Source organism: Anastrepha ludens, chromosome 5, assembly GCF_028408465.1.
Source record: "Anastrepha ludens isolate Willacy chromosome 5, idAnaLude1.1, whole genome shotgun sequence".
Lineage (NCBI taxonomy): Eukaryota > Metazoa > Arthropoda > Insecta > Diptera > Tephritidae > Anastrepha > Anastrepha ludens.
In genome coordinates, this window is record NC_071501.1 from 67875472 (window position 1) to 67890055 (window position 14584).

General features: G+C 37.8%; 1 protein-coding gene across 1 annotated transcript; it reads left to right on the forward strand.

The window, feature by feature from the left end:
- Nucleotides 1-2327: 2327 nt before the first annotated feature.
- Nucleotides 2328-12328, forward strand: LOC128864746 (inactive pancreatic lipase-related protein 1). Its single transcript, XM_054104502.1, has 6 exons — nucleotides 2328-2424; nucleotides 4441-4543; nucleotides 4995-5386; nucleotides 5468-5662; nucleotides 5722-5893; nucleotides 12198-12328. Exons 1-6 carry the CDS (start codon nucleotides 2328-2330, stop codon nucleotides 12307-12309), a joined length of 1071 nt encoding a protein of 356 aa, XP_053960477.1. The 3' UTR covers nucleotides 12310-12328.
- Nucleotides 12329-14584: the final 2256 nt, after the last annotated feature.

Below are 14584 nucleotides of genomic sequence, written 5' to 3' on the forward strand. Positions count from 1 at the left end.
AATTTTGCCAGAAGATCCTGCAAATGGTGGAAGAAGACCAAAACATGTTAAACTGCCTTTTCATGTCTGATGAGGCCCATTTCGATTTAAACGGCAATGTGAACAAACAAAATTGTCGAATATGGAGTACTTCTAACCCACAGATACTCCACGAGACGGAATTGCATCCTCTTCGCGTGACAGTGTGGTGTGCGGTTTCTTCACGCTGTATTGTCGGGCCTTATTTTTTTGAAGAAAATGGTCACACCGTTACGGTTACTGGAGACCGTTATTTGAAAATGCTGAAAGAATATTTCTATCCAGAATTACGCCGAAAGAGAATTCCTTTCAACTCTGTGTGGTTTCAACAAGATGGGGCAACGTCTCACATAGCCCAGACTGTTATGACAGAGTTGCGACGAAAATTTCCCAATAAACTGATTTCAAGAAACTCCGAATTTCGTTGGCTCCCAGGTCGCCTGACCTTACTGCACCTGACTTTTTCTTGTGGGGTTTATGTAAACGAGAAGTTTATAAAACAAAGCCAACAAATTTGGATGAACTAAAACAATCCATTCGGGCAACAATTGCGGCTATTCCTGTCGCAACTCTCAAAGCAGCAATGAACAACTTTTTACTAAGATGCCGCACTTGTGTCAACGAGCATGGGGGGCATTTAAATTCAATTATTTTTAAAACTAGTTAAGCTACATTTAATAAAATTTAATGATCTTCAACTTAAAAAAAAAAAAAAATGAATTCCATACACTAAAAAAAAAGTTATTTGAGTTTCTTAATGTAGCAAAATTCATCAGCCACCCTGTACTTTAAAAGTGTTTGATTACAATGAATAAGGGCCTTAAGGGGGGAAACCGGTTTAGATCGATCAAAAAATCAATTTTTTTTATTGCATAAATCGTTAGTATAACTACTCAAGAATATGTGGTAAAAATTTTAAAGGGAAATTCGCAATATTCCCATGGGCATTCTAGCTTAAAATGTTATCGACCAATCGTTCTAAAATTTTTCGGGATTTTTTCTTTATTCAATTCTAATCTATATGAACCTAATTCTGGGATTATATTATTATTTAAAATGTGGGTTTTTAAGCAAAATAGATGAAAAGTATGGTATAAAAAAACTACTTTGTGTTCAAGCGCCTCAAAAGCATGCAATTTTCAATTTTTTTTACCACGATTAGGTTCATATTCTTAGGAAATATATTGTTAATGAAAAAAATTGCTGTTGATTTCAGAGCAAAATTGCAACTTCAGGAATTCTCATCAGCAAGACACTCGGATGGCGATCGTCCATGGACAGCATGTTCTAACGCCACTATCTCCAGCGGAAATAGCTTCAAAAAAATTTAAAAGTGTACCTAAAAATATAAATAAAATATCCTCTAAACTACAACAATTTCTGATTTCTTCTTTATTTGAAAAAATCTCACCAAAATTTTGACCTCCTAAACTGGTTTAGCCCCTTAAATTTCTCTCTATATTCTCTAATTACTACTTTTGCTTTTTCTTTTCTAAATCCTTCTTTTCTTTCCCTACTACCACAAAGCCTCTTCTTCTTATTATCATAGTTCAGTTAAATATAATGGATTGACACAAGCTTTCGCCGGTTCAAAGTTTCAAAAATGGTTCGGCGTGCCAAAATTTTTAGAAATGGAACTTAACAACAAGCACAAAAAATTACTGGCTTATGTATTGCGACCCCGTAACTGCAATTGTAGCATTTTTTCTATAAAATCCAGCTTTTCGGTTAACGACTTGGTAGCTTGATGAAATTTACGTTATCCAACGAACAAAACTCACCGTTTTTGAAGTTGCGATTGAAGCAACGCTCATCGGAAAGTTCGAGCAGATAAGACGCAACGCACCTACTAAAATTCGTGACCCACTTACAGCATTTCCGCTCTAGTATCACCATCATGTAGCTTTCGGCGTCTTCTTACATTTCTTTTCAATCGTTCGTATGTTTTAGTAAAGCTAAGAAACTTTGGTACTGTCCATAGCAAAGTTACGTGAAGTTAATACAGGTATTTTTGAAAATGTTGGTCTAGCAATACTCGCATACAATGCGCTGGATCCTGCATAGGATAGTTATCCAGAATGTTTCTGGTGCTCTGTCGTCTTTGTTAGCCATCATCCATATTTCTGCTCCATATGAAAGGGCGGGTATGATGAGAGAATCAGAGAATCCACTGTATTTTAAAGTGTATCTATTTGAATTTTCCTTTCAAGCAGAAAACCACAGAAATATTGACAAAGCGCTAATACTGAACTTTGAATGATAAAATAATGATCCACAACCTACAAACCTCTCACACCTTCAGAACTTTAATGTGTTACATTGGCCTCAATCCATATTTAACTGAGTATGCAAATACAACAAAAGACCTGCATTTCAATTCGATGACAACCGCATTTCGAGTTGACAGTGAGCTACTTAAATTTCTACATTGGGGGTATCATTGGCATGTGGGTGGTTTAACCAGTCCGAGGGGAAAACTCAAACAAATATGCAGTAGTAAAGCAATTGGCAAAGCAATAGAAAGTTTAATAATGAATTAAATTAAAGTATTTTCACTACGTATTGTTAAACACTACGAGTATTATATAATTTGGATATCTGGAAAGATGAATCTATAAAGGTGTTCGTCATTAGACTTTGCCTGGTATTTGGGAATCGATTGCACTTGTGCAAAAGTTAAAATGCGACTCTTAACGCGCTTTTTGCGGCTTCACTAAGTATAAGTAATAATGGTAAAAAAATGGCCATTGACTATTGTGGCGTGCGTCTCTATGTTGTTCCACAAATAGAGGGACCTACAGTTTCAAGCCGACTCCGAAAGGCAGATATTTTTATGAGGAGCTTTTTCATGGCAGAAATACACTCGGAGGTTTGCCACTGCATGCCGAGGGGCGACCGCTAATAGAAAAACTTTTTCTTAATTTTGGTGTTTCACCGAGACTCGAACCTACGTTCTCTCTGTGAATTGCGAATGGTGGTCACGCACCAACCCGTTCGGCTACGGCGGCCGTAAATTAAATAACTCTAATAAAAAAACATTTGTAGCCTCACCGGTCTATTTTGCCTAACGACTTCAAACTCCACGCCAATCGTGCTAGGAAAAATACGATCTTCATATGTTGAGGAAGAACCATTCGACCAATTATTGTTGCATCGTTCCTTAAGATATGGAACAAGGAATGGAATTGTATGCCTCAGTAGCAGATGTAAGGCAAATATGAGGTAGCCTTTAAGAAACGAATGGAAATAAGTAATAACAAAAAATATTACTAGGAACTTAAAACTCAAGCACTTGTGTAAATATTTATAGCAATTAGCCTATTAAACAATAAAATATTGTAGACTCACTACATTTATGGATTTTTTTTAATTAACCCTGAAATTTAGATTGAGTGCTGATAGCAGCGCTTGGCTCTGTGTATTATTAAAATGACGAGGTTTTTAATCCGATACACTATGTGGGTATAATTTGCATAATAAAGTGTATAAAATTAACGGTCATGTCTGTGGCGTAAAACATTTGTCAATCGTTAATTAAAATATGAGGTGTGAAATTGATTACCTCTGCATAATAATTACATTTATTAGTGAGTGATTAATATTTTCATGTGTGTTAAAAAAGTAGTGGTGGAACAAAGAAAACCATAAGGATTAGAGACAACAATAAAAAAAGAATTAAAATTTTGAAAATTTTACTCTAATTTGTTTTTTAATTGAAAATATTTTCAATACATTTTTTTTTTTTATATTTAGAATTTTTTTGTTAAATTATGGAGTTTTATAAAAGTAAATTAAAAACGTTGACATTTTTTTTTAATTAAAAATTATTTCTGAAAAATAATTTCGATAAAAAAAGTTTGAAAAATATTTAAAAAAATGTTTACTTAAATTATAAAGTTGTATAAAAGAAACGATAGGATATTTAAGGCTTATTTAAAGTTGATTTAATTTTTAGGGCGAGCCATCAGTGTAGAACTTCCGCGTTTCCTGAATGGATTGCTGATTCTTGTCTTATATTTTTTTCGAGCACTTTTCATTTACAAAAAAAAACCTAATTAGTGAATGCGAATTGGTAGATTCAACAAAACTTCATTGCTATGCTCTCTCAGATTCTGCCAAGGCATTCCTGTAAGCATCAGGTCATTTAAGTCAGTGCGTTGAGTGCGAATGCCCAAATGCTCAGTTTCTTTTTATTTTTTATTTCTATTTATAAAATGTTATCTTTTACAAATTTTCTATGTAGTAGTAGCCGTGCGGAAGCGATATATGTTACACGAGAAAGTCGAGTTTAATGGCACCTAGTGGCAATCTGTTCACGAACTTTCAAGACAACCCAATACTATACACTTTTTATATACAAATATTAAACAAAACTTCTCTTGCGCATACGAGTAATTTGCTTCAATTTCACATCCCTCAAAGCTATATCATCCGCCGCAAATAACGGCGCCAACTTCGTCTTCGATTGTATTTTTTCGCACGATGTCTGTCCCAATGAGCACATACAATTTTGGCTCTACAAAAAGTGAGTACAAATAAACCAAAAGAATTTCTAAATTAAAATTAATTAAAATAAATAACTTAACTTAATCTAAAAAAATCTTCAATCAACCTAGCTTAACGTAACATACCCTAATGTAACTTGACTCAGCTTAACTTACTTTAATTAATTTTAACTTGCTTTAATTTAGCTTAAGTTAAAATTACCTAACTTAACTTGACCTAACTTAACATGGTTTCACCTATCTTAACTGCGCTGAGCTTAACTTCACTTAACTTAACTTACCTGAACTTAACTTAACCTAAACTTACTTAACTTGTTTTAACCCAGATTAACTCGTATGCGCTTAACTTCACTTATCTTAACTTACCTCATACCATAATTTAATTTAACTTAGATTAACTGGTCTGAACTAAACTTCACTAAACTAAACTTTCTCTTCCAATAAACAAACAAATAAATCGCTTCTGCACAGCGCCACTCAAAACGAGCCAATTCTTTTGGACCCATTGAATCTCACAGCGGCAGCCTTCCACCCACGTTGGCCTTTGAAAATTCTCATTCACGGCTTTCATGGTAGTCAACATAATTCTCCCAATCTGGAATCGCGCCCAGTACTTCTGCGTACGCAGGAAGTTCTAGTGATTTCTGTGGATTATAGTAGACTAACACGATTTCCTTGCTATTATCCATGGGCAGTGACCAATGCACGAGTGGTGGCGCGTTGCCTAGCACAGTTGATTGACAATTTAATAGGCAATGGCATCTATACCGATCGGGATATTCATTTGATCGGTTTTAGTTTGGGCGCACAAATCGCCGGATTAACAGCAAATTTTGTCAATCAGCCGTTGCGGAGAATAACAGGTGAGTAATACGACCAATTAAATGTCAGTGAATTCTTTTGGTATACTTTGCTTTTTTCATTTCTTCTTCTTTCGCATAAAGGCTTAGATCCTGCTGGCCCTGCCTTTATCACACAAAATCGTAGCGAAAAGTTGGATGCCACGGATGCAGAGTTTGTAGATGTCATACATACTGATCCCTTTCTCTACTCTACATTGGAACGTAGTGGGCATGCCGATTTTTATCCTAATTTAGAAAAATTGTTCCAACCAGGTTGCAATATTGTGCAAGATGGACGTAAGCCGTTTTTTGTTATTGAATTTATACTTCAAGGCACTAATGAAAATTTCTTCAAGGTATTCGAAATTGCAATCATTTTCGTGCGCCTCTCTACTACTCTGAATCTATTGGCAGCGAACGTGGCTTTTGGTCCTATCAGTGCGGTGAATGGTTGGAGTTTTTGATGCAGCAATGTCGCCGATATGCGGACGTGCCACACACAAAGATGGGATATTTTGTGTCTAGAAAGTGAGTATCTTGATAAGTGTGGTAGTGTGTCTTGCCTATATCGGGGTTTACGATTCCGTTTTAATCGTTTTTTAAGCTGTAGTATGAAAACAGGAGACTACTTTTTCTAGTCTAGGGGAATAGTTTTTCAGGACCTAAGAGTACCGTGATCTAAAATATATTTTTTGCCGAAATAATATGTCTCAAGCCTTGTAGAACCTTCCATTTATAAAGCAAGGTACTTGCTCTCGCTGCACCTGAAAATTTCTGTTTGAAAAATACTGCAGTGATTTAGCAATTGAAAGGGCTGAGGAAAAATTGAAATCAGTTTTTTTTAGAATATGTATACGAAAAATTTTAGTTAGGCCGAAAATTCGCAAGCGAAGCCAATGGTAACGCTGATGTTAAGTAATTTAATATAGTATTGACACTCGCAGAAGGTGGTTCTTTTAGATGCCTGATTTTCATAAGTGGAATGCATTTTCTTCAAGCACTTCAGGATAAATGCTGCCACTGATTCTACTTTTTGTCTTCTTAAGAAAAATATTGGAAAAATGAAAAATGCCAAAAAAGGTCAGTTCCAGGAACTGACGATAGAAGTAAAAACTTTAACTACTAAATAACGGTGAATTATCAAATTAATGGTCATTAGCAAAAAGTAAAAGTTTTTCTGATAAAAGATAAAAAAAATGTGTGGCTTGAGAAAAAAGTAAAAAAGAGCATGGCTCTCTTGCATTTAATACGATTTGTAAGATTTTGTTAAAAAGCAAACCAGATGAAATAAGAAGTAATAAATTCTATGCATTCTAAAAAGCGTCTTAGAAAATTTAGAATTTTTGAAACAACTACAATATGTTTTCTAAATTATCAAATATTTATTTCAAAAATATTGGCAATTTACAATTTTCTTAAACAACTTGTTTTAAAATTGAAACATGTACAATGTACATACATACCCACACGAATAAGATTATTTACACAACTACTAATTTTTCATTAAATTAGCTGTATCTTGAGAATAAATGAATACACTGCAAATGTTATTCTAAGGAAAATCCACATATTTATTGTATATTTAAAAATAACATAAACTTATCAAAACTTTACTTCAAAATAGAAAATTAAAAAAATCATAGAATTTTTCTTATTTTTACGGGGAAAATTATTCACACATTCCAATTTCACAAATAAAAAAAAAATTAATTTTTAGCAGGCATTCGTTTTTGCTTGATGACTTCATTAAGGGTATTTTGTATAGTGTTTTTAGTCACATTTGGACCCAAATTTCCTGTAGTTGTGTTTTGCTTATTATGTTAATTAAAATTATACAAGTTTCTTTGAAAATATTTAGGTAAATGGAGTTGTCAATAATACTATAAAAAAATACAAAATTATCCACGCCTGCCGGTGAGGTACACCTTCCTGAATTTCTTTACGAACTTTTGTAACCACGTGAGTTGATGTTATTCTAGAACTCTTTTTTATTATTCTTAAGAAATGTCCTTGATACCTGACGTTCAATTTGCCGTATCTTTTAGTGAGAGTTCGGCCTTTAAGATTTGTTTTCCGTTTAAAGCGCTTTATTATGTTACAAATACTAAAAGGACTTCGATTCATCGTTTGACCAGTTTCTGCACGTGCAAAATTATTTTTCTTTCGATGTTTCCATAGTCCCTATGATTTATTAATAACGCAAAAGCAAGAAAGTGACCAAATAAGTTGAGCTTCGAATGATTATATTTATAATGGGACTTATTCGAAAGCATAGGTTGCTTTGTTAAAAAATAGATCAGTTAAAATTTGAAATTCATATATTAGTTTTTGTGAATAATTTTGTCACTTAAAAATATGAGGAATCGTGTGATTTTCTTAATATTTTAACCATGGAGTAAACTTTTGTTAAGTTTATTTTAGTTTTAAATAGTGTTAGTTTTGTTCGTCGAGAGAGAACTTTACTGCTCAGTTGCCTACTTAATCCAAAGTAGCACTTGTTGGCAAGAGAGATTCTACGTTGGATTTCAAGGCTGACATTGTTATCGGTGTTAATGCTGGTTCCTAAATAGACGAAGTCTTTTACAACCTCGAAATTATAACTGTCTACAGTGACGTGGGTGCCGATACGCGAGTGCGCCGACTGTTTGTTTGAAGACAGGAGGTACTTCGTTTTGTCCTCGTTCACCACCAGACCCATTCGCTTTGCCTCTTTGTCCAGTTTGGAGAAGGCAGAACTAACAGCGCGGTTGTTAAGGCCGATGATATTACGCCAGCAATTGTACGCTCTTATAAAAAATTGTGCCTGAGCGATTAAGTTCTGCGGCTCGCACGATGCTGTCCAACATCAGGTTAAAGAAGTCACACGACAGCGAGTCACCCTGTCTGAAACCTCGTTTGGTATCAAACGGCTCGGAGAGGTCCTTCCCAATTCTGACGGCGCTGCTGGTGTTGAGCAACGTCATCTTACATAGCCGTATTAGTTTTGCGGGGATACCAAATTCAGACATAGCGGCATACAGGTAGCTCCTTTCCGTACTGTCGAATGCAGCTTTGAAGTCGACGAAAAGATGGTGTGTGTCGATTCTCCTTTCGTGGGTCTTTTCCAAGATTTGGCGTATTGTGAATATTTGGTCGATGGTAGACTTTCCAGGTCTGAAGCCACACTGATAAGGCCCAATCAGTTGGTTGACGGTGGGCTTCAGCCTTTCACACAATACGCTCGCTAGAACCTTATAGGCGATATTTAGAAGACTAATCCCGCGGTAATTGGCACAAATTGCAGGATCGCCCTTCTTATGGATTGGGCAGAACACACTTAAATTCCAATCGGCAGGCATGCTTTCATCCGACCATATTTTGCATAGAAGCTGATGCATGCACCTTACCAGCTCCTCGCCGCCATGTTTGAATAGCTCACCCGGCAGTCCGTCGGCGCCCGCGGCTTTGTTGTTCTTTAGCCGCGTTATCGCTATTCTCACCTCGTCATGATCGGGCAGCGGAACGACAATTCCGTCGTCAACGATTGGGGTATCGGGATCTTCACTTTCTCGGTGACATGCGCAGCTGTCACTGTTTAATAAGTTCGAGAAGTGTTCCCTCCATAATTTAAGATTGCTCTGTACGTCAGTCACCAGTTCGCCGTCTTTGTTCTTACAGGAAAACGCCCCGGTCTTAAAACCTTCTGTAAGCCGCCGAACTTTCTGGTAGAATTTTCGGGCGTTGTTCCTGTTGGCCAGCATCTCAAGCTCTTCGCACTCACGTATTTCGGCCTCTCGTTTCTTCTTTCGGATAATACGTCTCTCTTCCTTTTTCAGCTCTCTGTAGCGATCCCACATGGCTCGCATTGCGCCTGATCGCAGCGTGGCTCTATAGGCGGCATCCTTTCTTTCTGCGCCAGCATGACATTCCTCGTCGTACCAATTGTTTTTTCGGGCTCGCCGGAATCCGATTTCTTCTTCGGCGGCGGTACGTAGAGAACGAGAAATGTTGCTCCATTGTTCGTGGATGCCGGTTTGTTGGGCAGTACTCTCTGAGAGCAGGAGTGAGAGTCGAGTGGCGAATCTTCTGGTTGTCTGTTGTGATTGCAGCTTTTCGATGTCGAACATTCTTTGCGTAGGTAGATGCACGTTTTTTGCTGCACAGAGGTGTGTGCGCAGTTTGGCTGCAACAAGGTAGTGATCCGAGTCGATGTTGGGTCCTCGGATCGTACGTACATCTAATACACTAGAAGCGTGTCTTCCATCTATCACAACATGATCGATCTGGTTTCGTGTTTTTCGATCAGGAGACAGCCAGGTGGCTTGGTGAATCTTCTTATGCTGGAATCTGGTGCTGCAGACTACCATGTTTCGGGCCCCGGTGAAGTCGATCAGCCTCTGTCCGTTACCGGATGTTTCGTTGTGCAGGCTGAATATTCCGATTGTGGGACCAAAAATTCCCTCCTTTCCCACCCTGGCGTTGAAGTCGCCAAGCACGATTTTTATGTCGTGGCGGGGGCAGCGCTCATAGGAGCGTTCCAGAAAGAATCTTTGGCCGCATCGTCCTTCTCTTCCTTCGGGGCGTGGGCGCAAATTAGCGATATGTTAAAAAAACGGGCTTTGATGCGGATTGTTGCGAGACGCTCGTCCACCGGAGTGAACGACAGCACTTGGCGACGAAGTCTCTCTCCCACAACAAATCCGACACCGAATTTGCGCTCCTTTACATGGCAGCTGTAGTAGACGTCGCAAGGTCCTATGGTTTTCTTACCTTGCCCCGTCCATCGCATCTCTTGGATGGCAGTGATGTCAGCCTTTACTCTCACGAGGACATCAACCAGCCGGGCAGAGGCACCTTCCCCATTAAGGGACCGGACATTCCAGGTGCATGCCCTCAAATCATATTCCTTATTTCGTTTGCAGGGGTGGTCATCAGAATAGGGAGGTCTCATCCGAGGCTTTTTCAAACTTTTCATTGGGGGGGATTTTTAAGTGGCGGGTCCCAAACCCAACGCACAACCAGCTATCCTGGAATGTTTCGCCTTCTCACGTTAGCTCACTCCCGAACGGGTGTTCGGAAGCTACCCAGAGGATACGTGGGCTAATCCCGGCCGTTGTGAGCTGCTTGAACCATATGCAGAAGAATCGTCCTGGCCATTCCCAAGTGAATGGCGATCAGTAAATTTCCCCACTTGCGTGGACTTCTACACATGGTGCGTGACTACCATTCGGAATTCACAGAGAAAACGTAGGTTCGAATCTAGGTGAAACATCAAAATTAAGAAAAAGTTTTTCTAATAGCGGTCGCTCCTCGGCAAGCAATGGCAAACCTCCGAGTGTATTTCTGCCATGAAAAAGCTACTCATAAAAACCATTTGCCATTTGGAGTCGGCTTGAAACTATAGGTCCCTCCGCCACAAATAGGAGGATGAGCTCGACCAAACACCCAAAAAGGGAGTACGTGCCAATTATATACAATATATATATATATATATATGTAACAGCAGACCTCTGCCTGTAAATCATACATATTTTTTAATTAATCAAGTTGTTGGAGTTTGGTTAAAATTTTTGACCGGAAGAATCTGCTAACTTCCGCTTCGAGACTTACGCCTATCTCTTCTATTTAGTACTGATTGGGGAATAAGTTGGCAGCTTTTTTACCGAAGACTTTTATTTAAATAAAAAACAATAATCTCATCAATAAGTTTATCAATTATATATCCGCTGGTGCTTACAACCTCTTCCTACCTCGCGACCGAGTAGTTGATGCCGTTCTGCCAAAAATCGCCTGATCTGGTGTCAAAGAAGTTGTTGAGCCAGTTTTTAAGTACCTCTTTGTTATTGAAGGCAACGCCCTCCATATGGTTTGACAAGAAGCGGAAAAGATGGTAATCGATTGGTGTAAGGTCCGGAGAATACGGCGGATACTGAAGTAACTCCCATTCCATTGTCGTGCAGGAGTATGCTTTGACCATATCGATCAGATATTTTCAGCCTCATTTACGGGGTGTAGCTGGGTAATGTAGAGCTCCTTGATGACCATGGTATTATTTCCGAGCATTTCCCAGTGCGTCTTGCCTCCCAGTAACACCAAACACATACCATACAATTTTTTGGATGAAGATCCGGTTTGACTATCGGCTTTGGAGCCAGTTACTCCTTTCTTTGCTTTTGCAAATTGATGTATGGGCACCATTTCTCAGCTCCCATGACGATTCGGCACAAAAGGCGCTGTTTATCCCCGCGTGTTGCTTGATGGCGGGCGAGATGTGGAGAAGCAATTTGAAGGCGACTTTCTTTGTGTTTTTCGTTGAGCTCGTGAGGCAGCCAGGCTCACAATTTTTCGGTAATTCCTATTAAATGAAGATGGTAGAGAATCATTTTATGATAGCAGTTTATTTTTCTGCCATTTCACGAATGGTTTGGCGACCGTTCTCCTTCAAAAGTGTTTCGAGACGTTCTTCATTGAATTCAGAAGGTCTTGCCGTGGGAGACGTGTCGCCGACGTCAAAGTCGCCATTTTTGAACTTTGCCAACCATTTCCGTGCTGTAGACTCGCCTATGACACCTTTTTCATATACGTCACAAATGACCCGGGCTACTTCGACAGCTTTTTGACCTCGATTAAATGCAAAGAAGAGCAGGTGTCGAAAATGTTGATTTGTGGCTCGTGGGTATTCCATATCTACTCCTAAAAATTTATAAAAAATTAAATAACTTAAAAATACAATTAACATAATTTTGTAGAGCAGAAAGAGTTCTGAATGATTTTTTTGTTTTTGTTTCTGTGTATCGTAATAGCTGTAAGTCAATCATAAAAGTTTTTAAACTACTTTATTTAAATTTCATAGCGCTTCCGGTTCCTACTTTCTTCAAACGGAGGCATTCGCGCCATTTGCCAAGGGTCCTATCGTCGGCTTAGAATTAGAAATTAGTAAAAGTACGACTAATAAGCCAACCTGATGTAAACGATAAATATATGAACCACGTTATGAGAAAAATAATTTTGGTTTTAAATGTTTGATAAAACTTAATAAAAATCATATTTATTGTTGTAAAATTAAATTTTTAGATAAAAATAAAAAGTTAAAATTATTTTGTTTTATAACTAAAACCTCTCAAAATTTTCATTTCTCACACAACTTTAAATTTCATTAAAACATTTTTTTATATTTTCACTTCACCGCCCAAGTACTCAACACACACCTCAAACTCAAGTTCGTGACTTGAGTCTTTTGTTGTTTGTTTTCGCCACTTGTCATGCGTGCAATGAGCACTTCACGTGAGTGCCACTCAACAACCCCTTGAGCGTGTGCTGAGCTAAATGGCTCTCCTTGTTATAAGCTCAAAAAGTGCTCCGCGTTGAATAGCTTTAGCAGAAAGCATTTGGAAACTTTTACAAATTTCGTACAAAACGAAAACTTGTAGCCAAATTGAGAAACTTGTAATCCAAAATTGAGCACTGCAAACGGCAAACAGCAAACGAAAGCAAAAGTTAGCCAACAGCCATCAGATAGTTTTGAGTGCGCAAACGCGACGGCCACAAAAACGCTTAACCGGCACACAGAAATCGAAAAGTTCGAAAGCGAGAGTGAACGTGCATGCAGAAATAAATGCGAAAGCGAATACGAAAGTAAACACAAAGAGAACAAAAAAAAAAAAAAAAAAAAAAAGTGTGAGTGACATCCATATCCGCAGTGCTGTGAATGTGAAAATACTCGTAATAATACAAAATAAGAAGTTAAAGAGTATTACAATTTTTAATAGTAAAATAAACTGCACAGTCTTCAGTTAATTGGGTGCCACTGCAGCTGCTGTTCAGGTTGCCTACCTACTGCCAAATTACCCACTTAAGCCGGAATTGTTAGAGACCAATGACCAAAAATTTGTATTACAGCACTGGTAGCTGGTGGGCATCAAGGCAGGCCCGTTGAGGGAGTGTTGAAGCTGTTATCAGCGGCACGTATAGGCGCCAACACAACTCACATACATACCTACGTATACCTATATACACATGCATTTTCGTAGGTATTCTCGCTAAACGTTGTGCTAATATGCTGAGCCCTAGATAAACAGCAGTCGCGATAAGCGTACCTTGACCCACCAACTGACAAATGAAATTCAAGTTTGCAGGGCCATTTCATTGTTATAGTTGGTGATACCGTCACCAAAGCAGCGAGTTCACTTGTATGTTACATAATATTTATAACTTTTTCATTATCCAGTTGTTTGCCGAAGTTGTCAAGTGCAAATAGAGAAGTTAAAAACTGTAACAGCGCCAAGTAAAGTGAAGTGGTGGAGTCAAGTCAGTTAAGCTATAAACTTAAGTAACTTACATATTTATATGCTTGTGCGTGTTTGTATGTACATATATGAGTTTCGTTTGTGCGTAATAATGTGGTTTGCCGTATTATGTAGTTATTGCTGCAATGTGAAGTGCTCGATTTAATTAACCTCATTCCATTGGCCATAAAAGTCATTAGCATCGAAAAGGAGGAGCGCGCTAGCTGGCGCGCGATGTGGTACAAAGTGTTGAACTAGAAAAACAGAACTCACGTTGCGATCGTGATGCGTGCGGTGTCGTTACTTATCAGTATCGCTGTGGTTTGTGCAATACTAAATTTACGATATTTGTATGTGGATTACTAAAAAAGAAATGATGATCAACTCTCTAGTCTCTCTGTGCATTTATAAGGTGATAGAGTGCAACTATTACAAAACCGAATGAATGAAAATAAAAAAATTACAATAACAAAAACTAAAATGTACTCAGTATATCGAAGATCCCCCATCTTCTTGAAATGTAGATATAATTTCGCTGAGGGACTGATTAAAAAAATTAGTCGAACTAAAATTAACTTAATTAAATTAACTTCAATATTTTAACTTAAATTAAAGCAAAATAAACTTAACTTAACATACATTAATTTCACTTCAACTAAAACAAACCAAACTTATCTTAACATAACTTAATTTAACCTGACATAAGTTAACTTACCAAAACTTACCTACGGTTAACTTAGCCTGACCTAACCTGACTTAGCTTAACTTGACAAAACTCAACTTGACTAAATTTAACTTAGCTGAACTGAACACTACCTAACCTAATTTTACTGAACTGAAGCTTAGCTCCACTTAATTTAACTTAATTTGTTTGAATTCAGCTGAATATAACTGAAGTTAATTTAACTTAACATACCTGTCATGTCCGATCGACTGTCGCAAACCCTTCTGTTGC